The following is a 27,879-nucleotide window of genomic DNA, read 5'->3' on the forward strand; positions in this document are numbered from 1 at the left end:
GCAAACACAAAGATTACAACTTACAACAGTAGTTTATTTTGCACTTCAAATCAGTTCTAAATTATTAACGATTGAAACATAGACGTAAGTGCTAAGACACTGCGCAGCCGTTGCTCAATAATAAAGGCACTGGCAGACCGTGCAATTACGGTTATACTGTCCACTGGAAGACCGGCGGACGGAACCTGCGATAAGTCTGGCTGGACTGTGAAGTTCGACTGATCCAGCGGCCCGAGAACGGACGAAAGTTGTTCGTCCATTTGGTCCAGCTGAAGAGCGTGCAGGCACACCGTAGCGTGTTGTGGGGTGACACGACTGGCCGAGCTGCCGACCTGCTTGGAACTCACGATTTAGATACCAATCAACAGCAGTTCGCGGAGAAATTCATCCAAAGATGTGTTGTTTGAAGCTGACAGCGACGTTTTAGGCGGAAACGAAGTATTTGTTCGTCGCTTTCCTCCTCATTAATAGACATTATATCAAATTTCTCCAGTTCTGTAACAGTTTTACAGTAACAACTATTATGGTTCTCCGAGCTCGAGCGGTTCACAGTCATCACACCAGAGAAACTCAGTACGTTCAAAAACTTCTCACCATAACCGAGAACAGGAATGTAGTGTTAACGAACGGCAGCAAGGAAACGGTAATGTGCTTTCCCCGATTATGCTTGCTTACAATGATTTTCCCTAGTTCGTATTTTTTTGTAATTGTGTTAAAAAAAATTGACTATATGTTTAGCTTCCAAGTGATCCCTATGGTGTCACCGCTAGGTACCACACTTGCTAGGTTGTAGGCTTCAAATCGGCCGCGGTCCGTCAGTGCATATCGGACTCGCGGGTCGCCACTGTCGACGCTAGCAGACCGAGCGCTGCCACTCGGCTGATCTTGCGATACAAGCTAGCGCACTGGCCAGTTCTACAGCCGCCTGTAATAGGAATGGTTCACTTGTTATAGCTTCAGAGATCTCATTTGCAGAGACGTTAGTTAGAATAGCCTTCAGCTAAGTCAGTAGCTACGACCTAGCCAGGCGCCACATACAGCTTATGCACTGACAATTGATCTATATGTGTGAAGCAATCAGAATTGTAAAGAAGTATTCGCAGTTCAGTCTATAACTGCACTTGTAAATATTATTGTACAAAGTCAAGATCGACGTTCACCGCTGATGTTGAATTAAAGCTAAGTATTTAACTGTATTCCTGTCTACTAACTTTCTAATCACCTAAGATGTTTCAGATACATCCCGTCAAGTATAGTCATTGATCCTCACGTCAGCCTATGTGATCAACGCGTGCAATTAATGGACACACCTCGTGATCAGACTAAGAGTCAAATTGCGTGACTCAGCCGGGTCACCCTTTTTCCATGCGGCCCATAATTCCGCCTCATACATAACAATCCCTTTGTAGGACTTTGTAGACTGCTTCACATGTTTCAGGTATAATTGTCCCACGTGCCTAAGGTGATAGATGGCAGAAGTCTTCAGGCCTTCCAAATGATCACCGTATCCAGGGACCACATAACTGCTGAGTTGTTCATGAGGAGTGATCGCATTTCACATCACCGTATTTTTCCTGTCAATGGTGGCATCATGACAACAGTTGTAGGTACGTACTTTCATCCATTGTACGGTAATCGTGTCTTTTGGAGCCAGCTTCAGTTACATGAACAAATTCGCGTCTGAATATGTTTGTCTCATCAGTAACCACTCTTTATACCATGCCTTACGTTTTTGCTTCCGTTTTTTCTTAATCTTTAATAACATAATTAAGGCAAGAATTGATAGCACATCAGCATAACTGGGGGACACGATGACAGTCGATCTCGCCGGCCCAGGTTCAACTGAACCTATATGGGACATTCAGCAGACGTGACCGCTGTTCTTCCGGTTGACAGTTCGGTTGTAACTGCCGTGCCTGCTTACAGGTAAAGTAAAGATAAAGTCCGTGACGCACAGCCCGTGGCCGCAGTATTGGCCGGACTGTACAGCCTCTCATTACCATAACGGTAGGAGGAACAGCTTAGCAGGCTCATCGTCCCGGCCGCCTTTTACCGATGGGAAAGGTTCCCAGTACACATTTGATAGCATGCTGAGTGGAACTGGAACCGCCATGGAGGGTCTGGAACTGTGAAAATCCCCACTTGTATCCAGGACCTCGTCAGTTCCTGTCAGAAAGATCACAGTTGTAGTAATTGACAGAAAGTCATCGAGTAAAACCAAAGTAATATCTGGCGTTTCCCAAGGAAGTGTTATAGGTCCTGTCCCTGATCTACATAAATGACATAGGAGACAATGTGAGCAGTCCTCTTACATTGTTTGTAGACGATCTTGCCATTTTACATCTTATGAAGTCATCAGATGACCAAAATCAATTGCAAATGGTTTCGACAAGGTATTTCGATGGTACGAAAAGTGGCAGTTGATTTAAATAATGAAAAATGTGCAGTAATTCACACGTGTACAAAACGAAATCCTCTAAATTTCGGTTAAAAGATGAATCGCTCGAATATAAAAGCTGTAAATTCAACTAAATACAATGCGTTTACAATCACGAATAACTTAAATTGAACTTTCACATGGATAATGTTGTGGGGAAAGCTAATCAGAGACTACGATTTATTGGCAGAACACTTAAAACGAGCACCAGGTCTACTAAAGAGACTGCTTACACCACGCTTGTCCGCACTCTTCTGGAGTATTGCAGTGCGGTGTGGATCCGCATCAGATGAGACTGACGGAGGACATCGAAAAACTTCCAAGTAGGACAGCCCGTTTTGTGTTATAGAGAAACAGGGGAGAGAATGTCACGGACATGATACATGAACTGTAGCAAATATCCTTCAACTTTTCCCACAGAAAGAAATCCAGGGTCATCAGATCCGGTGAACGTGCGGGCCTTAGTATGGTGCTTCGACGACCAATCCACCTGTCATGAAATATGCTATTCAGTACCACTTCAACCGCACGCGAGCTATGTGCCGGACATCCATCATGTTGGAAGTACATCGCCATTCTGCCATGCAGTGAAACACGTTGCAGTAACATCGGTAGAACATTACGTAAGAAATCAGCATACATTGCACTATTTAGATTGCCATCGATAAAGTGGGGCCAATTATCCTTCCTCCCATACTGCCGCACCATACATTAACCCGCCAAGGTCGCTGATGTTCCTCTTGTCATAGTCATAGTGTATTTTCCGTTGCTCAATAGTGCATATTATTCCGCTTTACGTTACCGCTGTTGTTGAATGACGCTTCGTCGCTAAATAGAACGCGTGGAAAAAATCTGTCATCGTTCCCTAATTTCTCTTGTGCCCAGTGGCAGAACTGTACACGACGTTCAAAGTCGTCCCCATGCAATTCCTGGAGCATAGAAATATGGTATGGGTGCAATCGATGTTGATGTAGCATTCTCAACAGCGACGTTTTTGAGATCCCCGACTCTCGCGCAGTTTGTCTGCTATTGATGTGCGGATTAGCCGCGACAGCAGCTAAAACACCTACTAGGGCATCATAATTTCTTGCAGGTCGTGGTTGACGTTTCACATGTGGCTGAACACTCTCTGTTTCCTTAAATTACGTAACTATCCGGCGAACGGTCCGGACAATTGGATGATGTCGTCCAGGATACCGAGCATTTTGATCACAATAGCCATACATCAACACGACACCGACCTTTTCCGCAATTGGTAGACGGTCCATTTTAACACGGGTAATGTATCACGAAGCAAATACCGTCCGCACTGGCGGAATGTTACGTGATACCACGTACTTATACGTTTCGCTCCATCTAGAGAAAAAAGTGCTCCAACTAAAACATTCATATTTCTTTACGTACTACACGAATATGTAATAAAAATGGGGTTCCTATTTTAAAAAAACGCAGTTAATATCCGATTGACCTATGGCAGCGCCATCTAGCGAGACAATCATAGCGCCATCTGGTTTCCCCCTTCAAGCTAGACGAGTTTCGTTCTTTGTAGTTTTTTCGTTTGATGCTTATTTATTGAGATATTTAACCCGGTCACTATCAATGGACCACACTGTATAACACACTTTTAATGCTACGCACCTTCTTATATTACAGTTACAACAGCTAATGCGTATTAACAGAAGCTTAGCACATAACAGGCAATACTTGAGATTAATGTCTTCTTGATGGTGCCTGCTCGTAATTAACTACATCAACATATATGTTCTCTGATTGAGAAAACAATTAGCACATTTACAGAATGTTTTCCTCAAATTATAAAACGCAGATTGCGGAACGCAGCAAGTCCGCGTCCGCCTATCTTGGAATAGAAACAGTAAAAGGTGAAGCACTCAAGGCCTCATTTGTCTTGAAACAACAGAATTCTTTTTATGTCATTAATCGATACGTGTACATACAGATTTACAGCCGCCGCGCAGGAGCGGCAAAGATGAAGAATAATAGATTCTGTCGCTGCTATGCGACAGTTCATCTCTTTTACATTACAATTATTTGATAACTTCAGGCCGTATGGCCTTTACTATTGAGCGTATACTAATGTTTGTGAGGTGAAAATTACCAATATTACACTGTCCCCCCCGAGGCCATCAGTAGTTCTAAAGGAATGTTGTCTACTCCCAGGGCTTGGTTTCGACTTAGTTCTTTCAGTGCTCTGTCAAATTCTTCTCGCAGTATCATATCTCCCATTTCATCTTCATCTACGTCCTCTTCAATTTTAATAATATTGGCCTCACGTACATCGCCCTTGTATAGACCGTCAATATACTGCTTCCACATTTAGCCATACCTGCTTAGCAATTTTGCACTTCCTGTCGATCTCATTTTTACGACGTTTGTATTCCTTTTCGTCTGCTTCATTTACTGCATTTTTATGTTTTCTCCTTTCATCAGTTAAATTCAATATATCTTCTCTTACCCAAGGATTTCTTCTAGCCCACGCCTTTTTACCTATTTTATCCTCTGCTGCCTGCGCTATTTCATCTCAAAGCTACCTATTCTTCTTCTACCGTATTTCGTTCCCCTGTTCTTGCCAATCGTTTCCTAACGCTCTCTCTGAAACTCTCTACAACCTCTGATTCTTTCAGTTTATCCAGGTCCCATCTCCTTAAACCCCTACCTTCTTGCAGTTCATACAGTTTTTAAACTACACCCGCCTCTGGAAATGTCTTACAATTTAAAACCTGGTTCCTAAATTTCTGTCTTACCATTATATAATCTATCTGAAACCTTCCAGTGTCTCCAGGCCTCTTCCACATATACAACCTTCTTTCACGGTTCTTAAACCAAGTGTTAGCTATGGTCAGGTTATGCTCTGTGCGAAATTCTACCAGGCAGCTTCCTCTTTCATTCCTTACCCCCAGTCCATATTCACCTACTACTGTCCCTTCTCTTCCTACTGTCGAATTCCAGTCCCCCATGACTATTAAATTTTCGTCTCCCCTAACAATCTGAATCATTTCTTTTATCGCATCACCCATTTCTTCAGTCTCTTCATCATCTGCGGAGCTAGTTGGCATATAAACTTGTACTACTGTGGTAGGCGTGGGCTTCGTGTCTATCTTTGCTACAATAATGCGTTCACTATGCTGTTCATAGTAGCTTATCCGCGTTCATATTTTTTATTTATTATTAAACCAACTCCTGAATTACCCTATTTGATTTTGTATCTATAACCCTGCAGCCTCCTGACCAGAAGTCTTGTTCCTCCTGCCACCGAACTTCACTAATTCCCACTATATCTAATTTTAACGTATCCATTTCCCGTTTTAAATTTTCTAACCTACCTGCCCGATTAAGGGATCTGACATTCCACGCTCCGATCCGTAGAACGCCAGTTTTCTTTCTCCTGATAACGACGTCCTCCTGAGTGTCTCCATCCGGAGATCCGAATGGGGGACTATTTTACCTCCGGAATATTTTACCCAAGAGGGCACCATCATTATTTAACTATACAGTAAAGGTGCATGCCCTCGGGAAAAATTACGGCCGTAGTTTCTCCTTCCTTTCAGCCGTTCTCAGTATCAGCACAGCAAGGCTGTATTGGTTGATGTTACAAGGCTAGATCAGTCTATCATCCACAATGTTGCCTCTGCAACTTACTAAAAAGGCTGCACCCCATCTTCAGGAACCCCATGTTTGTCTGGCCTCTTCGTTGTGGTTGCACCTAGGGTACGACTATCTGTATCGCTGCCGCACGCAAGCCTTCCCACCAACGGCAAGATCCATGGTTCATGGTTCATGTTTAACAGGATGACGAAACGTCAATTGAAGAGAGGGAACCATAAAGAACAGCGAAGGTATAAAACAGATGAGGGGCGAGAGCACGTGTACCTTCATAACGGAAGAAATGAACTGATTGGGAGAAAACGTATGAACAACGAGATGGAATTAGAGAAGAATGTCAAGAGGAACGCTCAGCAAGCAGACATAGAGAAACTTCTGAAGAAACAAGATTACAATTCCGTTGAACGAAGTCCGTGGAAGACAACGATCGCGAACACGTGAACAGTACATTAGTGTACGAGAACTCCGAATCAGAAGAAAAAGAGATTACAATTTGGCAGGTGTAGCTTTTCGTTACGATTCCACTGAAGAGTACAACAAATACGTTGCCACAGGCAGAGTGGATCAAGTGTATCTGTTCTGCGGTGCCAAGAAATTCAAAAGAGAAACACCAGGAATGTGTTTCATGGATGCAAAAATTTGATTATCAGCTTTGGAAATGCCTCCTCGAAATTCGTTTGATTACGTAACCGAAAAAAAAAAAATTTCTACGCAGTATGAGAGAGTATATTTTTGGGTTTCAAATTGCATCATTTGGTGATACTGCCATGTGCAATGAAAAACATCAATTCGGTCCTATGTTTCCTATTAATGGGTAAGTCTGTCATAGAGTAGGATCATTGTTACAACAACCAAACGAATCTTATAAATTTTTGCAGTTGTATTTCATTGCTGACGAACGAATGGAAATTGATCAACGCAAATATAAGTGAAATGAGACGGGAAATCATTGAAGAACTGCAGATGATTATACATAACATCTATCTATTGGTTCACGTACTCAAAACAACACTAGACCAAACGGTATCCAATGAGAATAAAGTTTTGATTTGGTCCTACAAAAAACCCGTTGGAGAACACGAACGTCGATTCAGTGCACAAGTGAATGAAATTGGCGCTGTAATTGTGGACAGTGATTACAAAAGTCGTAATCACTAAACGTAGAGGAGAAGGGTGACAACGTATCGCAGAAACACGACACGAGGCATATGTAGCCAGAAAAATACAAACACCAGTGTTGCTATGTTGTGGTGTGTTTCACATCAAGAAACGAGAACATAGGCAAAGTAGCATATCTTTAGATCAGAATCAATGTTGTCAAACGAAGGAATAACACGAAAGGGTGGAAACAGACAGCGCATCCTGATATGAGCAAAGAAAAAAAATGGCTCTGAGTACTATGGGACTCAACATCTGAAGTCATCAGTCCCCTAGACTTAGAACTACTTAAGCCTAACTAACCTAAGGACATCACACACATCCATGCCTGAGGCAGGATTCGAACCTGCGACCGTAGCAGCAGCGCGGTTCCAGACTGAAGCGCCTAGAACCGCTCGGCCACAGTGGGCGTAAGATGCCACGACTCATGATGTTTGATTTCGATGAAACGCAACACATTTTGTGACAAAAACATGAATTGTGTTGTAGTTGTCAAGACGAAAGTAAAATACCTTCAATGAGCACCTTATTATTACTTTTTTGAATGTCCATTTTTACGAAGTTCTAGAATTTTATCGAGAGACGTGGAATGCCTCGGAAAATAAAGACCAAGATGAGCGGGTGTTTTTCAGCTAGTATTTGATAAACATCAAACTTAACTTTAAATTAGCCTCAAAATACTTCTTCTTGATAAGCCATTCTATTTTATATTGAGCTGTGATCCAAGGTAATGACACACCAACTGTTGTTATTAAAACAGTACGTTTTCAAACTGGTCGATATTTTCTTATGAAGGGACAACTGATATAAACGTGCCAAAATCAGTTGTAAATTGTATGTAAATTGTCTCGTTTTAAGTCACTAGGTAATGCACATGGTATATGGGACATGTGATTAAGCCGGCCGTGGTGGTCTCGCGGTTCTAGGCGCGCAGTCCGGAACCGCGCGACTGCTACGGTCGCAGGTTCGAATCCTGCCTCGGGCATGGATGTGTGTGCTGTCCTTAGGTTAGTTAGGTTTAAGTAGTTCTAAGTTCTAGGGGACTGATGACCAAAGATGTTAAGTCCCATAGTGCTCAGAGCCATTCTGAACATGTGATTAATAACTTAGATGTAGTGTTTGCAAGAGATAGATGTGTCGGGCACTGCTTACCTCCGCCGCTGCGGTAGCAGAGGTAGGGGAATCGCCAGACGTTGCCGATGCCAATGGCGTATCCCAGGCAGGAGAGGAGGAATTCTGTCTTACTAGCCCAGTTACCACGGTCCTTTTCGCCATTACCCTGAAATAGAGAATAAAAGCTGTATCAACGTCAGTAAAGAGGGTTTTTCACTTCGCTTGCAATTACAAACTAATGTTAATTGCAACACCTCAAGAAAATTATACACATGATGTGAAATTTACAATACATTCGTCACCAGAATATGAGAAGTACATCTCTAGTCAAAGGTCACTTACGTGCACAAATTTTTAGTATTGATAGCTGCTAACGTTGAGATTTCTCATTGATTTCTATTGATCATCAGAGATGTTTTTGTGGGGAAAACATCCACAATGGGATCCAGTCATCCTTGTATGGCAAAATGACACGTGAGCCACCGAAGTGTCGTCAAATCGGAAGGGATGAAGCAAGATAGAAGCTATACGACATTTGTAGACTTCCTCCTTTACCGAGGTAGAAAAAATGTCAAGGTGGCTACACTGAGCCACAGCGCCAGAGATTGCGCCAAAGAGTTTTATTCCGCCGCCTCCACTGGCAGTGCTTGTCGAGATGTGGCAGTAGCCAGTGCTTGTGGAGTAGTAGTAGTGAGTCGGTGTTGAGATGTTGTAGTAGGGAGTGCTTGTTCCATCTTTTATGCAGTTGTTTGATGGGCTAGACAGCAGATGTTGTTCGAATGGAGATATTGTAATGATCAGAGTGCTTTTCGTCAATATATATGAAGGTAAAAAAATTCCCTTTTTTTAATTATTTCAATGTCTCAAATAATGCGTCATTACAGGTTCAGTCAACAAAGCATCTGGCTCGTGTTCTTGTATTAGAGTGTAATTCTGGTTTTCTTGCACAATTATGGAATTTTTTTTTTTTAATTACTTCAGTACAAATGGTATTTAAAATATCTTGTCTTATTGAAGAAGAACCATGCCAGATGTGTACGTTGAATCACACTTCCACACACAGAACAGTTACACTTGTGCTTTGGTTTCGTACGTTTTATAGTTGCTGGGGACTTAATTAATTAATTGTGTTAACGGAAATTTTCTTTCATTCTTTGTTGTTATTCTATGCAGTCTGCGTACTAAAACTAGTCAGGGCCAACCGTTTACGAGACTTCGTAATCGGACAGACAACTACTAAAATATTAAAAGTATTTGCATTGCATTCATTAATAGTTAATTAAGCCCCCATGCACATGGCGACCGCTGCTTCGGATCGTCCCTTGGAATTCTTCTGATTGTAAAAATAGCAGACAGTAGTATTGTTGTAGTCATTTGTAGTTTAGTAATTGTAGTCTATATTGCATGTGTAGATTTGGTAATTGTCATTCTTCTAATCGTATTTTTTGCAGAATTTAATTTTTGTTGTCTTGTATACGGGTTTGACAATTTTGTGCAGTTAGGAAGATTTCAATTGTTCGTTAATCGTGTTTGAGGGAAGCATTTCGTGTGAATGATATTGTTGGTGATAAAGTGTCCTTGTGTGTGATTTTCGTATAGTGACGAGTTTTGTATGTTTTGTAAATGATTACGCGATCGATGAAAAAGGCAAAAATGATGAATAGTGAGAATGACGAAATTGTTAACATGGCGAACTCGCCAACACAGGAGATCAGGATGATGAATAATGAAGTTGAAAACAATTTAATAAGTCGGGAAAATAGTCCGGGACCATTTCAAAATTTTTCACAATCAAAAAATTTTCCGAATACGAGATTAATGACAGAAGATTCTGGAATAGTATCGAACACAGATAGCTTTACAGCTATGACGAAGGAAACTGGTTTTGCGGGAAATGTTAGGGGCGAAAAGAATTTTGAACCAGTTAATATGGAGCAGTTGATGGGTGTAATATTAAATTTGGGATCTGAATTAAAAACACGGTTAGACTCACAAATAGGAACAATGGAAACACGGTTAGACACTCTGGGATCACAGTTACGATCTGAAATTAAAACTGATATGGGAACAATGGAAACACGGTTAGACTCACTGGGATCACAGTTGGGATCACATATAGGAACAATTAAAACAGAGATGGGAATTTTGGCAACACGTTTAGAAACTGATATGGGAACAATGGAAACACGGTTAGACTCACTGGTATCACAGTTGGGATCACAAATAGGAACAATTAAAACAGAGATGGAAACAATGGAAACACGGTTAGATTCACGAATAGGGACATGTTTCAAAAACATGAAAGATGAATTAAAGAAAGAAATTAGAGAAGAAGTACAACCGATTTTGAATGCACACAATAATAGATTAATTTCAATAGAAATCAGACAAAAGGAACAGGATAGAGAACAGGAGGAAAGAGATCGCGTGATAGTACAGAAATTTTCAGAGTTAAATTTACAACGTGCACACGATAAGGAAGAAATATTTGAGAGAATCGAGGAATCCGTACCAAATGACAGAATAAATAACCTAACACGACAATATGAACAGTTAACTACCAAATGTGTTAATACTGAAACCCGAGTTGCGACACTTACGGAAGACGTAAATAAACAGAAAGAACAAATAGGTGATTTATCGGAAAGAGTTGAGGAGATTTCAGATAAATTGACAAGTCTTAGTTTAAATGGGGACAGAGATTCAGATGATACAGCACCATTGCCATTTGCAGAAACCGAAGTGTACCAGAACATAAATAAGCATGTTGAAAATCAGGGAAAATTTAATGAACGCGTCAAAAGGGAATTTGAGGCATTACGAAAGCAAGTCAAACAAATTGAAGGCGAAATCGTAGGAAAAGACAGCAGAAGAAATTTGGAATCACAGATAGCAGAGGGGTTTGAAGAAAGTAATTTGTTTCATTTACGGGATGCAACAAGAGCGTGCCAGGCGCGCGAACTTGACGATAATCGACATTGGGACTGGGACAGACGTGGTAGGTCTTTGTCGCCACGAGGCGAAAACTTTGACTATAAACACTTTTTGACTGTTCGGAAATTTAAGATCTTTCGCAATTCTAAGAATGACATACATCCATGTTCATGGATAGATCAATTTATGTACGCACTTCCACGAAACTGGCCACTAAGTCACAAACTGGAAATTATATGCGGCTATTAATGTCCTCAGGGGATTCACTACACTAAGTGAATATGTGCCGTAGCGTGCATAGGGCCCCGAGCTGTAGTGGTGCTATTTCCCTTTTAGTTTTCTGCACCGCTGCCTACTCTTTTACTATTCTTTGCATCTATCAAAACAACTCTTCGACTATCAATCTATCTAGAGAGTCGGCAAAGATTAACCGGATATGACGATTTTACCCAAAAGAGATTTCGGAAATTACCGTTTGGACTTACTGTATCTTCATCAGCATTCATTCGTAGTTTAAACGAAATCTTACCTGTTTATCTTCGTGACAATATTACTTCATATGTTGACGACATTCGTATTGCTAAACGTTCTTGGAGTGAGCACAACAAAATTTTGGATTCATTATTACGTATTTTTGCAAGAGTTGGCATTACAGTGAACTTGGAAAAATCTGAATTTGGTCGTTCTCAGGTGAAATTTCTCGGTCACATTATTTCTACAGAAGGTATTCTTCCTGATCCAGAGAAACTAGACGCTATTCGTAATTATGCTGTTCCTACCACAAAACGTAATGTTCGTAGTTTCCTTGGTGTCTGTAATTTTCTTAGACGCTTTGTTAGATTGGACAATTTGGCCACATCTCGTTTATGTGAACTATCTGGAAAGAATTCTAATTGGTGTTGGGATGAGGAAGCTCAGTCAGAATTTGAACAACTTCGTGATGCTTTAGTTGCTGCTCCACTTCTTTCACATCCGGATTTATCTAAAGATTTTTGTTTGGCGGCGGACTCATCATACAAAGGCTAGATGCACACTTATTTCAACAGATAGAAGAAAACGGCGTTGTATTACAGAAAACTACTGCATTTGGAAGTCGTGTTCTCTCTAAATCAGAAAAGAATTATTCGATTACGGAACTTGAAGCTTTGGCTGTTGTTTGGGCTTTCACAAAATGTCGGACATTTTTGTTTGGCAGGACATACTAAGGTTTACACCGATCATCGAGCTCTGGAATTTCTTATGTCAACAAAATTAACACATGGAAGATTGTCACGATGGGCGTTGTATCTACAGGAATTTGAATTTAGTATTGTTTACTTACAGGGTTCTTCAAATATTATTGCTGATGCTTTATCACGTGCACCTATGAGTTGGAAACAAAGTGCTGAAGAGGACTGCAAAGAAAACAATTATTGTTTGATGTATATTCAAGGTGTTGCGTTTGAGAATTTTATTTCGTCTTCGCTCCAGGACATCGCTAAGGAGCAAAATAAGGATCCAATCTGGAAGGACATTAAGGAGAAGTGGAGGAAAAAGGAAAGCGTAGCGATTAGATTGTTTGATGTATATTCAAGGTGTTGCGTTTGAGAATTTTATTTCGTCTTCGCTCCAGGACATCGCTAAGGAGCAAAATAAGGATCCAATCTGGAAGGACATTAAGGAGAAGTGGAGGAGAAAGGAAAGCGTAGCGATTAGACAGTATTATTTAGTTCGCAATGATATTCTTTTTAAACGAAAATCGGTCGACAACTCTGTTTGGTTAGTTTGTATTCCCGATGAGTGGGTTAATAAATTGATTTGGTACACACATTTCAGTTATGCGCACTTTGGTCCCAGAAAATGCTTTCATAAATTACGAGAAAATTGCTACTTCAGTAATATGGAAAAACGTATTCGATCTGTTCTTGCCAAACGCAAATTATGTCAAAAGGCTAAGCCGCCAACTATTTCTCACAGAGCACCATTGTTTCCTATCATTCCAGCGAAATTAAAGGACATGGCTGCAGTCGATTTGTTCGGTCCAGTGGTTCGTTCTACTAATGGTTTTGCGTACATTTTCGTAGCAGTGGAATTGACATCAAAATATGTGTGTTTTACACCTTTACGCAAAGCAACAGCTCGTTCAGTATCTAACGCTTTCATCAAACATTTTCTTAAAGAAGTGGGTCATGTTGATAAGGTTATATCAGATAATGGATCACAGTTTCGTTTTAAATTTGGCTTCGTACTCTACGACGTCGTAAGATTAAACCAATTTTCATTTCACTTTTTCACCCTCAATCTAACGCTTCAGAGAGATGGATGAAGGAAATTAATAAATTGTGTCGTCTTTATTGTCATCAGAATCAGAGAACGTGGGATCAGTACCTTCATATTTTTCAAAACATTCTGAATGAACTCCCTAATGATTCAACTTCTTTACCGCATATCCTGATATTAAAAAACAAAGCACCGACAAATCGCATTTCTGAAATCGTTCCTTTTCCGCCTTCACGGAAACTGCGGCATTCTGAAGTTGTCAACCTGGCTCTACAAAATATTGCGTCTGCGGCTGCTAGAAGAGAGAAATCAGCTAAACGTCCTGATCGTTTAAAAACCTTGTCAGTTGGTCAAAAGGTGTTAATTAAGTCTCATCGTTTGTCTCACAAAGGAAAAGGCTTGTGTCGCAAATTTTTCTGCTTTATAACGGTCCATATAGAGTTCGCAAAATTATTCATGATAACACTGTCGAAGTAGAAACTCTTAAATCTCGGCGCTCTAAGGGAATACATCATATATCGAACGTTAAAATTTTTGTGGAATGACATACTTTTGAGAGACTAACAGTTACATGTAAACACGCAGAGAATACAAGGATACCGTGCCGTGTTTCGGCGGCGGCACATACTCAAAGCAACAGTTAAGTCTGCGCGCCGCACAAGGCAGTCGTTGACCGCAAACAATTACTTCCTACGTCACGCGCCAGCCGTAAACAAATACACAGTATAATTTCTCCGATTAAATTCAGTATAAAGCTATAGTGACTTGATGAATTATGTTATTAACGTTTCAGTATTATTCAGGATACGGTTCTATAAAATATTTAAGAACTTCAGGTAAATTCTGTGCGTGTCCGACGTTAAGACAACTTGCTATCGAGAAAATTTCAGGAAGAATGTAATTTCGAAGAAGAAACTAATAAACTAAAAAGGTAACTATTAATTGAGTTTATTTTTCAGGTAACATATTTCCACTTAGGTACGTACTTTAGACGTAATTTACTGCTCGCGATTACGTGATTTATACTTTGTGTTTACTGATTTTGACAATGATTGATTAATGAACAGGGTTGTTACTTGTGTATATTATGCATCGCTTGGCTGCACTGCTTTTTCACTGACGTCATATTTTTTTATTATGTGCCTGCTGTGCTTATTTATTTAAATTATAATTGTCACCTGATTAATTGTGCTAATGTGGTTATGTATGTAGGCTACACTTTGTGATTTATCTGCTTGCGCCTTCATGTTTACTTATTAAGATTACATATGAACATTTATTTGCTTATGCTGATATGATGCTAATGACCTGTTTATTATGTAAGATATATATTTGCTGCTTTGCGTATGGATTGCATATTTGTACATTTCTGTTTGTTGTCATAACAACTCTTTAATTTCGTATATAGAAATGCTGATATGCGGTGTACGAACATAGAGTTTAGGTCATACTATGGTATTAATTATAGATTGTTTGCTTGGGAAGAGCCTCGTTGTAGGAATTGTGCTGCATCCACTTGTTGACATTCTGTTCACTACTGGTATATTTACTCGCTGTTGCATGTTTTGCTTACGCTCAGTGCCTTATATTTTTAAGATAAGAAAATGAACTGCTATAATTCGATGAACGACATTAGTACAAGAAACTTCATAGAAGTCACATGAGCTGGAGGTTTTATGGAAGCGGTATAAATTTATGTTACTAGGAAGGAAGCTAACGACATGACACACCAACGCTAGGGTTAGACCATTGACAGATTTACACTGCATTCTTCGTGAGCAATTGAAATAGGAAGTGACACTTGACACAAGAAATACTCCACATGTATGTTTCTGATTTGCCATGATTCTTGAAGTGGTGTACACACTGTGAAATATTACGATTTATTCCTTCAAAGTCTTATGTGATCTTTCATACTACGTACTCGTACTTACTTACTGAGAGTTATTCAAACTAAAGGCTGTTAGAGGTCATGTATGCATTTCTTTTGTTTAATGATGGACAAGGTAACCAAAATGTATCTTATAATTCATAATGAGTAGAAGATTTGGGTCAGATGGATTACACAGAGGTTGTGTGTGGACACTGTGTCTTCGGATTGCATGGGATGATGAATTGAAGTTTGCACTAGGATTTTATCTGTACTTGTTCGAGGAGACTGACTAGAGGAAAGAGTTCTTATGGAAGTGAAATGATATTGGTAATAAGGTTTATATGTATCGACGTATTGAAGAGAGATGGATGAGATTATGTGAAGTTGATGATTATTGGAGTTTTGGTGGACAAGAGGTAAGGTAAATGATATTGATGATAAGATTTATATGTATCGACGTAAGAGGTATTATTGAAGTATTGAGATTATGTGATGCTGATGATTATTGGAGTTTTGGTGGATAAGAGGTAAAGTAAGTGAGGAGCATTTTTTTTTTGTTGGTTTACATGCAACAAGGAGGATGAAGATGGAAGACTAGAACACTCAAGTAGAAGGAAGATTGTCTACACACACACTTTGTTAAATCACTAAGCAGTATATACTTTTTTTTGAGAGAGGAAGCATTTGCATATCTTGGCTCACTGACAGTTGTTCAGCAACCGTACATTTGATTTGGCTTGGCAAACATTGGTCTTGACATGATGACTATGACGTTGACTAACTATTACTGACTGTTATACATTGCTGCCACTACTACTTGATACACAAGTTGAACATAAAATTTTGGTCAGAATTACATTTACACAGTTAACGCTATTCAATTACACAGTAGTACTTAATGTGGATGAAAGATGAGTGAGTGTGTTTTGTGTGGTTTCCTTTCCTAATCCCAGATAATTGGTACCGACCTATCTCCTAAATATTATTTTACTTGTTTGTTGTGGCTTGCACTGACACCCATAAATATTATAGGTTTACTGATATTTGTGTATTTGTAATAGTTAATATGACAATTATCTGATATCATTTGTGTGTTTATTATAATTTGTATGTTTAGTGTAAGAGCATTGATAATAATTTTGTAAAAGCAATTGTGTGTGCATTCAAACTGTTGTTCACACCTGCACCTGTTCAACATTGATGTGTGACACTTAGAAATGTTTAATTTCTGCTGATGAACTGTGTGGTTAGTGATAGTGAATATTATGGACTGTTACTTGCACTTTTTCTACATGATTGGTGCCACTAGGACATGTTTAATTTTTGCTGATAAACTCTGATGAACAGTGTGATTAGTGATAGTGAATATTATGGACTGCTGTCTGCACCTGCTCAACATTGCTGGGTGCCACTGATGAAACTGTTTCTACTGAAATAATGTCACTTGTTGGTGTCTGCACTTGTTCAACATTGCTGGGTGCCACTGATGGACTGCTTCTACTGAAATGATGTCACTTGTTGGTGTCTGCACCTGTTCCACAATGCTGGGTGCCACTGATGGACTGCTTCTACTGAAATAATGTCACTTGTTGGTGTCTGCACCTGTTCAACATTGCTGGATGCCACTGTTGGAACTGCTTCTATTGAAATGATGTCACTTGTTGGTGTCTGCACCTGTTCAACATTACTGGGTGTTGGTGTCTGCACCTGTTCAACATTACTGGGTGCCACTGATGGACTGCATCTATTGAAATAATGTCACTTGTTGGTGTCTGCACCTGCTTAACATTACTGGGTGCCACTGATGAAACTGCTTCTACTGAAATGTCACTTGTTGGTGTCTGCACCTGTTCAACATTGCTGGGTGCTACTGATGGAACTGCTTCTACTGAAATGTCACTTGTTGGTCTCTGCACTTGTTCAACATTGCTGGTTGCCACTGATGGAACTGTTTCTACTGAAATAATGTCACTTGTTGGTGTCTGCACTTGTTCAACATTGCTGGGTGCCACTAATGGAACTGCTTCTACTGAAATAATGTCACTTGTTGGTGTCTGCACCTGTTCAACATTGCTGGGTGCCACTAATGGAACTGCTTCTGCTGAATGATGTCACTTGTTGGTGTCTGCACCTGTTCAACATTGCTGGGTGTCACTAATGGAACTGCTTCTACTGACATAATGTCACTTGTTGGTGTCTGCACCTGTTCAACATTGCTGGGTGCAACTGATGGAACTGCTTCTATTGAAATGATGTCACTTGTCGGTCTCTGCACCTACTCAACATTGCTGGGTGCCACTGTTGGAACTGTTTCTACTGAAATGATGTTACTTCTTGCTGTTTGCACCTGTTGACCATTGCTGGGTGCTACTGCTGGAACTATCAACTACTTGTTTTTTGAATCATTGAAAGCATTTTATGTGAACATTTGCATAAACTGATTTTTTGTGTATTGTGTAAACTATTACGTAAAGTCACATGTATGAAAGAATTTGTATTGCTTACTGTATTTTATATATTAGGTTATTGAAAGGTCAGTGCAAACCCAAAATTTTATCTAATTATGTGATATTTACGTACTAATATTATCTTTTATTTTTGTCTGTATTTTTGTGGCCGAATTTGGTGGTATTTTCACCACCAATGCTGGCAAAAATACCATCAAATTCTGGCCCGTGGAGGAAGGGCATATGTAAGGTGGCTACACTGAGCCACAGCGCCAGAGATTGCGCCAGAGAGTTTTATTCCGCCGCCTCCACTGGCAGTGCTTGTCGAGATGTGGCAGTAGTCAGTGCTTGTGGAGTAGTAGTAGTGAGTCGGTGTTGAGATGTTGTAGTAGGGAGTGCTTGTTCCATCTTTTATGCAGTTGTTTGATGGGCTAGACAGCAGATGTTGTTCGAATGGAGATATTGTAATGATCAGAGTGCTTTTCGTCAATATATATGAAGGTAAAAAAAGTCCCTTTTTTATTATTTCAATGTCTTAAATAATGCGTCATTACAGGTTCAGTCAACAAAGCATCTGGCTCGTGTTCTTGTATTAGAGTGTAATTCTGGTTTTCTTGCGCAATTATAGTATTTTTATTTTTTTTAATTACTTCAGTACAAATGGTATTTAAAATTTCTTGTCTTGTTGAAGAAGAACCATGCCAGATGTGTACGTTGAATCACACTTCCACACACAGAACAGTTACACTTGTGCTTTGGTTTCGTACGTTTTATAGTTGCTGGGGACTTAATTAATTAATTGTGTTAACGGAAATTTTCTTTCATTCTTTGTTGTTATTCTATGCAGTCTGCGTACTAAAACTAGTCAGGGCCAACCGTTTACGAGACTTCGTAATCGGACAGACAACTACTAAAATATTAAAAGTATTTGCATTGCATTCATTGATAGTTAATTAAGCCCCCATGTACATATACACTACTGGCCATTAAAATTGCTACACCAAGAAGAAATGCAGATGATAAACGGGCATTCATTGGACAAATACACTCCTGGAAATGGAAAAAAGAACACATTGACACCGGTGTGTCAGACCCACCATACTTGCTCCGGACACTGCGAGAGGGCTGTACAAGCAATGATCACACGCACGGCACAGCGGACACACCAGGAACCGCGGTGTTGGCCGTCGAATGGCGCTAGCTGCGCAGCATTTGTGCACCGCCGCCGTCAGTGTCAGCCAGTTTGCCGTGGCATACGGAGCTCCATCGCAGTCTTTAACACTGGTAGCATGCCGCGACAGCGTGGACGTGAACCGTATGTGCAGTTGACGGACTCTGAGCGAGGGCGTATAGTGGACATGCGGGAGGCCGGGTGGACGTACCGCCGAATTGCTCAACACGTGGGGCGTGAGGTCTCCACAGTACATCGATGTTGTCGCCAGTGGTCGGCGGAAGGTGCACGTGCCCGTCGACCTGGGACCGGACCGCAGCGACGCACGGATGCACGCCAAGACCGTAGGATCCTATGCAGTGCCGTAGGGGACCGCACCGCCACTTCCCAGCAAATTAGGGACACTGTTGCTCCTGGGGTATCGGCGAGGACCATTCGCAACCGTCTCCATGAAGCTGGGCTACGGTCCCGCACACCGTTAGGCCGTCTTCCGCTCATGCCCCAATATCGTGCAGTCCGCCTCCAGTGGTGTCGCGACAGGCGTGAATGGAGGGACGAATGGAGACGTGTCGTCTTCAGCGATGAGAGTCGCTTCTGCCTTGGTGCCAATGATGGTCGTATGCGTGTTTGGCGCCGTGCAGGTGAGCGCCACAATCAGGACTGCATACGACCGAGGCACACAGGGCCAACACCCGGCATCATGGTGTGGGGAGCGATCTCCTACACTGGCCGTACACCACTGGTGATCGTCGAGGGGACACTGAATAGTGCACGGTACATCCAAACCGTCATCGAACCCATCGTTCTACCATTCCTAGACCGGCAAGGGAACTTGCTGTTCCAACAGGACAATGCACGTCCGCATGTATCTCGTGCCACCCAACGTGCTCTAGAAGGTGTAAGTCAACTACCCTGGCCAGCAAGATCTCCGGATCTGTCCCCCATTGAGCATGTTTGGGACTGGATGAAGCGTCGTCTCACGCGGTCTGCACGTCCAGCACGAACGCTGGTCCAACTGAGGCGCCAGGTGGAAATGGCATGGCAAGCCGTTCCACAGGACTACATCCAGCATCTCTACGATCGTCTCCATGGGAGAATAGCAGCCTGCATTGCTGCGAAAGGTGGATATACACTGTACTAGTGCCGACATTGTGCATGCTCTGTTGCCTGTGTCTATGTGCCTGTGGTTCTGTCAGTGTGATCATGTGATGTATCTGACCCCAGGAATGTGTCAATAAAGTTTCCCCTTCCTGGGACAATGAATTCACGGTGTTCTTATTTCAATTTCCAGGAGTGTATATTATACTAGAACTGACATGTGATTACATTTTCACGCAATTTGGGTGCATAGATCCTGAGAAATCAGTACCCGGAACAACCACCTCTGGCCGTAATAACGGCCTTGATACGCCTGGGCATTGAGTCAAACAGAGCTTGGATGGCGTATACAGATACAGCTGCCCATGCAGCTTTAAGACGATACCGCAGTTCATCAAGAGTAGTGACTGACGTATTGTGATGAGCCAGTTGCTCGGCCACCATTGACCAGACGTTTTCAATTGGTGAGAGATCTGTAGAATGGGCTGGCCAGGGCAGCCGTCGAACATTTTCTGTATCCTCAAAGGCCCGTACAGGACCTGCAACATGCGGTCGTGCATTATCCTGCTGAAATGTAGGGTTTCGCAGGGATCGAATGAAGGGGTACGGCCACGGGTCGTAACATATCTGAAATGTAACGTCTACTGTTCAAAGTGCCGTCAATGCAAGAGGTGACCGTGACGCGTAACCAATGGCACCCCACATCATCACGCAGGGTGATACGCCATTATGGCGATGACGAATACACGCTTCCAATGTGCGTTCACCGCGATGTTGCCAAACATGGATGCGACCATCATGATGCTGTAAACAGAACCTGGATTCATCCGAAAAAATGACGTTTTGCCTTTCGTGCACTCAGGTTCGTCGTTGAGTACACCATCGCAGGCGCTCCTGTCTGTGATGCAGCGTCAAGGGTAACCGCAGCCATGACCTCCGAGCTGATAGTCCATGCTGCTGCAAATGTCGTCGAACTGTTCGTGCAGATGGTTGTTGTCTTGCAAACGTCTCCATCTGTTGACTCAGGGATCGAGACGTAGCTGCACGATCCGTTACAGCCATGCGGATAAGATGCCTGTCATCTCGACTGCTAGTGATACGAGGCCGTTGGGATCCAGCACGGCGTTCCGTATTAGCCTCCTGAACTCACCGATTCCATATTCTGCTAACAATTGGATCTCGACCAACGCGAGCAGCAATGTCGCGATACGATAAACCGTAATCGCGATAGGCTACAATCCGACCTTTATCAAAGTCGGAAACGTGGTGGTACGCATTTCTCCTCCTTAGCCGGCCGGGGTGGCCGAGCGGTTCTAGGCGCTACAGTCTGGAACCGCGCTGCTGCAACGGTCGCAGGTTCGAATCCTGCCTTGGGCATGGATGTGTGTGATGTCATTAGGTTAGTTAGGTTTAAGTAGTTGTAAGTTCTAGGGGGCTGATGACCCCAGATGTTAAGTCCTATAGTGCTCAGCGGCATTTTTCTCCTTCTTACACGAGCCATCACAACAACGTTTCACCAGGCAACGATGGTCAACTGTTGTTTGTGTATGAGAAATCGGTTGGAAACTTTCCTCATGTCAGCACGTTGTAGGTGTCGCCACCGGCGCCAACCTTGTGTGAATGATCTGAAAAGCTAATCATTTGCATATCACTGCATGTTCTTCCTGTCGATTAAATTTCTCGTCATCTTCGTGGTGTAGCAATTTTAATGGCCAGTAGTGTACGTGTAAGATGCCCAAGTGGTGTCAATGAGAAAAATGCCCACCAAATAATGAACCACGAGAGTTTATTGATCTCATTAATCTTCGTAACATACAAGGCAATTAGAGTGATTCAAAACAGGTGCGTAATCTAATACCCTGCTATTCGCGAGATATGGGGTCCGACTTGGAGAAAGGAGGCGATTTATACTGCCCGACTAAAAAGTCAAACGACCAAAGGGGGATAAGGATACGAAATGAAACTAAAAGGGTCAAGAAGTTATGTGATGTCGTTTAAGCGATTACAAAAGCGAGTCAGATTTACAGAGAACTTTGCAGTATAAGTCATCTTATTAGTATGACATTGCATCCTCTCTGGCCTGGATGCACGCACGAATTCGGTTTGGAAGGATGTCATAAAGCCGTTGAATTTTCTACGTAGTATGCTGACTAGAGGCCGTCAACTGTCGCCGTATTCCCGCTCGTTGTCGCAAGCGAGACTGAGCAGCGAGAATGCTGCCTGCGAGATTATCGTGTTCCTAGAGCGCGGTCTCGATAACGAAGCGACCCGACACTTTCGGCTGGCCACCTGCAACGCCGCCGGTCGCATGGGGCCGTTCCGAACGCGTATCGTACTGTGTGCGGCTATCCGAGTTACACGTATTCTAGTGAGAAACATGCACGTGTGACGTGTCACAGTTGTGCTGGTATGTATGAATGCATTTTGGGAGATTTAAGACACATTTCGGTCGAACGAATCAAAACTGAGACATTCGAACAAATCCAGTCCACGTAATAACAAAAGTAAAGCTGCCAAGGTTTCCTGTAAAAGTGGTATCAGTGGTAGCATTCAGGTTACTCAGAAACTGTCATGTAACGGCGACAAAGGAAATCGTGAAACCTTATGATAAAGCAAAAGATAACGACTATAAATTACTTTCTACATGAAGTTGCGCTTATCGTGGGGTCTAAGCTAAGTACTAACACGAAGTCATTTCGTGCGATAGCAAGGAAAACTAGCCACCCACTTTCCTGCCTACCATAGATATTAATGTTGAATTTTGTGTGTGTGCTTTTTTTACTTACGGTTGTTTTTAAAGTGACGTCTCATTTTACAAAAGTTTCCTATTTCATGTGTAACTGCGCACACGCAAGATTTCCTTTCGAGGAATTAGTTTTGAAGTTTATTGCCTTTATGCTTGTGTTTATGTCTTCCTATTTATTTAGCTATTATCCCAGTGTTTCTTCACTCTTCGACGACTTAATACGGTTCATTGCATTTATTACGACCTCCGTCAGCATTAAAGATTGCTGTCAACTACGGGCAAGGTTGTTAACATATCTGTTTCAGAGTTAATTTTGTAACGTTTACTATCAAAGCTAATTGTGTAACTTTCGTGTTTTATTTTTATTTTGTTGTAGGCCCTAGTTCTATAAAAGATATTGCACTTTTGCAACAACGCTGTACAGGTAGAATGTTCGAGAAGGCAGGTGGTTTGGACTTATCTTTCGCAGGCTCTGTAGCTACATTCTTGGTACGCTTGAAGGAAACGACTACCTTCTGAGGTGCTCCACTTTTCAGGTCATAGATGCTTAATGTATTAATCACAGTACATAGTTACCGTTTGTTACCGTTTGATATCCTTCTGTGAACCATCACTGCCTTGCAATTTTATTTTTATATGCTGTGCTTTCTGACTGAAAATATACAAATCACAGCAACAGACATAAGAGAAACTACAAAAATCCGGATCCACCTGTTGCTAAAGCTGAAAGAACCTTAAGATTACGATGCTTGAACTCAACAAAGAGAAATGCGTCATGGAATGATGTTCTGAGATAACTCATCACTTAGAAAGAAAATACTGATTGCACAACAGAGAGCAGTAAAAATAATATGCGATGTTCACTCACGGAAATCATGTAGGCACAATAACCTTCAAGAAGGTTGGCATTTTAACTGCGCCGCCAGAATACATATATTTGTTAATGACATTCGTTATAAACAGCCCATCACAGTTTGAGAAGAACAGTATTGTCCATAGGGAGAACACTAGAGGGAAACAACATCTTACCCATTGTTAAAGCTGTCAGTGGCTCAGAAAGGAGTTAAATATGCAGCAACAAATATCTCTGATTACTTGCCCAATAACATAAAATGTCTGGCAGGTAGCAACGTAAGTTCAAATCGAACATAAAAATGTCTGGCAGGTAGCAAAGTGAGTTTTAAATCGAACTGAAAAATCACTTCTCCTGGACAACTCCTTCTGTTCCATTGAAGAATGTCTATTGAAAAGGTGGTAGCCAGAGGAAAAAGACGCTGTTTCCACATCATTTCCATAAAACAATCATTCAAATGATCTATCGAACATTTAACTGACCAACCAAAGACTGTTGTACCGGCAGTCGTACAATAGCACCCAAAAGAAAAACGATTTAAAGCAGCAGCTTAGGATGTGATCCACCTGCTAAACAGTACGTTGGAATAAACCTGTTATTTAGTGAAGAAGTAGCGTCTTATATACAACCAATTTTCTTCTACTCAAGCGATGTAAACGACTGTAGTACACAATAATAAATTCATTTTATTAAAAGAAAGTGTACATATTCAAAACGAATAATGTAGAATATAGTTCCGCAAATTAATCTGAAACCTTAATTCAGCAGTCCCATTTCTGAAGATATTGCACTGCAGTTCAGTCTGTTCTCCTGTTAGTACCATAGTTATACAACAATTTACATTACTTAGTATGAAGTATGTAATATTCACTGCATAATTGTGCAGTCATTGCTTATCATTTCTCAATATTATATCTTATTACGTACACACCTCAGAAAACAAGTTGTCAGTTGCCTTTGTTTCTGTGATTCAAATTTAGCTTATTTGGTTATCTTATTGTTATGGATGATGAGAATATCATTAACGCGATCGGAATCTAGACAACTTCTTTTCTGAGTCAGTACCAACCCTGCCTTACTAAAATTTCTTTCACTCGAGGCACTACTGGCAGGGATACAGAAAACCTCTTTGCTGAGTTTCGACAGGGCACACGAATTTGTTTTCCACCATGAAAGAAGGTCTGTGGACTCATCGTTTAGACTCTCCATGTTCATATATTTCTCAACCTCATCTTTCGATTTTGAGGTGAATGTTCGCCAATTTTGAAATTTTTTTGTGGGAGAAGGAATGACATCTTTGGTTACGTTCGTATCAACAACGTTATTTAACATTTTTCGCGCATCTTGATGAATTTTTTCTCTTCTTTCTTCGGGAAAAACTAATAGTTCCCTGAAACAGGGATGCAAGAATGTTGCCACGTAATGAATGTCACGTAGTTCATTTAGAACTTTCTGTTTTATAAACATCTCTGCCCTCTTCTTTAGCTTACACATTGTCACATCGTCGGTTGCAGTTTCGCAGAGACCTATCAGTTTCAAAATCCACGGCACTACAAATGGTAGTGTCGGCTCAAAGTCTCCTTCCAAATCGTCCGTGGCCTCTTTGCAAACCTTCAGAAATTGAATAACGCTTTCCACAGTCGCATTCTGACACGACGTCATCATCTCGTGTTTGTTTGAATCACGCAAAACAGTCTCAATTTGGTTTTTCTGTGAATGGAATGAGTCTAACATCATGTACACACTGTTCCACCTGGTTTCTACATCATGGTGTAAGGTTTTATCTAATCTCGCGACTAATCCAGATCGCTTCATAAAGCCTACTAGTTTACGTACAGTCAGGATGGAGTCATACACTGCAGGAATCTCATCCATTAAGAAACCTTCATTCATTGTGTGCCTCAGTGCTGTATTAATACAGTGCATCACACATGGGAGTCGTTTGTGTGCCTGTAGTGCTTTCTTGATGTTAGCTCCCTGATCTGTAACGAAAGTAACCCGTCTTAGTTCCAAGGACGTTATCTGCAACTCTGCCATTTGTTCATATATTTCCGTAATGATATGTTCACCAGTCTTTACAACATCAGGAAACCTCGTAGTTAAGAGTACACTGTTTTTGGTTTCCATTTGTCCGTCGACTCATCAATATAGCTGGATGTGACAGTCAGGTAATGGGTCTTACGATAACTGTCTGTCCACAGATCGCACGTCATTGAACACTGGTTTTTACCAATTGCGTCTTTCACTACTGGAATAAGTTCACTCCTGACTTGATTAGCCAATTCCATAATATGTCGTGCTACAGTCCTTGGGGAAGGTAGCACGTCTTGGGCCGTGATTTGTCCATATTTTGCTCCTGTATTTATCAGTTCTTGAGCTAAGCTTATGAATCCTTCAGCACTTGCAATATTAAATGGTCGGAGGTCTGTTGCACACATTAAAACACATTTGTCCCTAATAGATATTTTATCAGCACCGGCAGCTGCAACGCTTGACAAGTGTCGATTGTCCTTACATTTATGTCTGTTCATTCCAGTTGTGCTTCCTTTGTAAGCAAGCAATGCTCCACAATTTCCATTTTGGCACTGAACGTAACCAACTGGAAGATGTGTATCTCTTTCAACAACCACCTGAAATAGTCGTAATAAACACCTTCATGTATGTTTCACGAAGACAATTTTTCTTTTCGTTTACGGACACAACAAACGTATAAATTCACTAAAAAATGCTACACAAACGAAGCGATTCGATTAATCAAATACTATCACGTATCGAATTCGGAAGCTCTATTCTGTAATTATTTAGTAATAACTTAAGGGATTACCTTAAATTTTTCCCAACTGGAACTGCCACTCCTTACTCCCACTTCATTTATTATAATGCACGTCCCATCAGCAAGTTTCTTCAACACAACATCTTTTGTGATGGTAGTCATTGCATTGTTCCCGGTTCCGCAGCCGCTCATGCTGAGTTTAGTCCGCTGACAATTTACTGCCTACCGCTACGTTACGATAATGTGAGTCTCTCGGCCAGCTCGCGCTCTCGCAGTCTCGGGCCGGCACGTGTCCTATTCGACAATCCTCGTCTCGGCTCACAAGGGGAGGCCGCCAATTTTGAAATTCAGATTCGATTCATACTGCGCATAATAAAAGCCCATGGCCAGAGGTGTAATGTGGCAAAGCAACAAGATGCACTTCTCAGCCGTTGTTGAGAAAATCGAGTTAAAAGAAACCGTTGCGGTGAAATACTCTATACGATTAACAATTTTCTGCAGCGTCGTGGCGCAGCGGTAAGCGCTCGGGTTCGTAAGCCGAAGGTCGCCAGATCGAATCTCGCGCCATGCAACCTTTTTTTTTTTTTCTTAGTATTTGGTTTTTGTAATTCAAATATATATATATATATATATATATATATATATATATATATATCACAAATGTTATTAATTGTCTTCATAATGTTAACCACGTATAGTTAACGGAAGACGTAGAAACGATGTTCCGAAACGAATACGTATAGCGTAAGTCAAACGTTCGAATCTGAATAGAGACCCCACGAACACAAATTTGCTGTGGCAGGTATGAAATATAAACTCCGTTACTCGCTCGTTACACTTGGAGGACAGATGTTGAATGGGCCGAAACGAGCCGCCGCATAACAGCGTAGTTGCCTGCTAACTTCGAAAGAAGGTAGATGCGGTCCCTAGCGCAACTTATAACATCGTCGAAAATCAGTGCGGACGGGAGAGCTTTGGTACACCCTGTTAAAAGAAACGGAAAAATGGAGGCGGTACAATTGGAGAGCGATCCGCCTTCTGCAACATGCATAAGCAATTCAATAATATATATATATATATATATATATATATATATATATATATATATATATGAATTACGAAAAACTAATAATAAAAAAATTGCATTGCGCGAGATTTGATCCGGCGACCTTTGGATTACGAACCCGAGAGCTTACCGCTGCGCCACGACGCTGTAGAAGATTATTAATCGTAGAGAGTATTTCACCACAACGGTTTCTTTTAACTGTCGATTTTCTCGACAACGGCTGAGAAGTGCATCTTGGTGCTTTGCCACATTACATGCCATGAGCTTTTATTATGCCCAGTATGAATCGAATCTGAATTTCACAATTGGCGGCCTCCCCTTGTCAGTTTC

At 41.3% G+C, this 27,879-nt stretch overlaps 1 protein-coding gene across 2 annotated transcripts in view; it reads right to left on the minus strand.

The window, feature by feature from the left end:
- Positions 1-27,879, minus strand: part of LOC126483915 (sodium- and chloride-dependent glycine transporter 1-like) — a 142,640-nt gene that overhangs the window by 73,194 nt on the left and 41,567 nt on the right. For both annotated transcript variants that reach the window (XM_050107188.1, XM_050107189.1), the window contains one exon: positions 8,369-8,495. In XM_050107188.1, the coding sequence (XP_049963145.1) occupies positions 8,369-8,495 (127 nt within the window). The remainder of the gene's footprint in view (positions 1-8,368; positions 8,496-27,879) is intronic.

The sequence above is a fragment of the Schistocerca serialis genome, chromosome 6, assembly GCF_023864345.2.
Source record: "Schistocerca serialis cubense isolate TAMUIC-IGC-003099 chromosome 6, iqSchSeri2.2, whole genome shotgun sequence".
NCBI lineage: Eukaryota > Metazoa > Arthropoda > Insecta > Orthoptera > Acrididae > Schistocerca > Schistocerca serialis.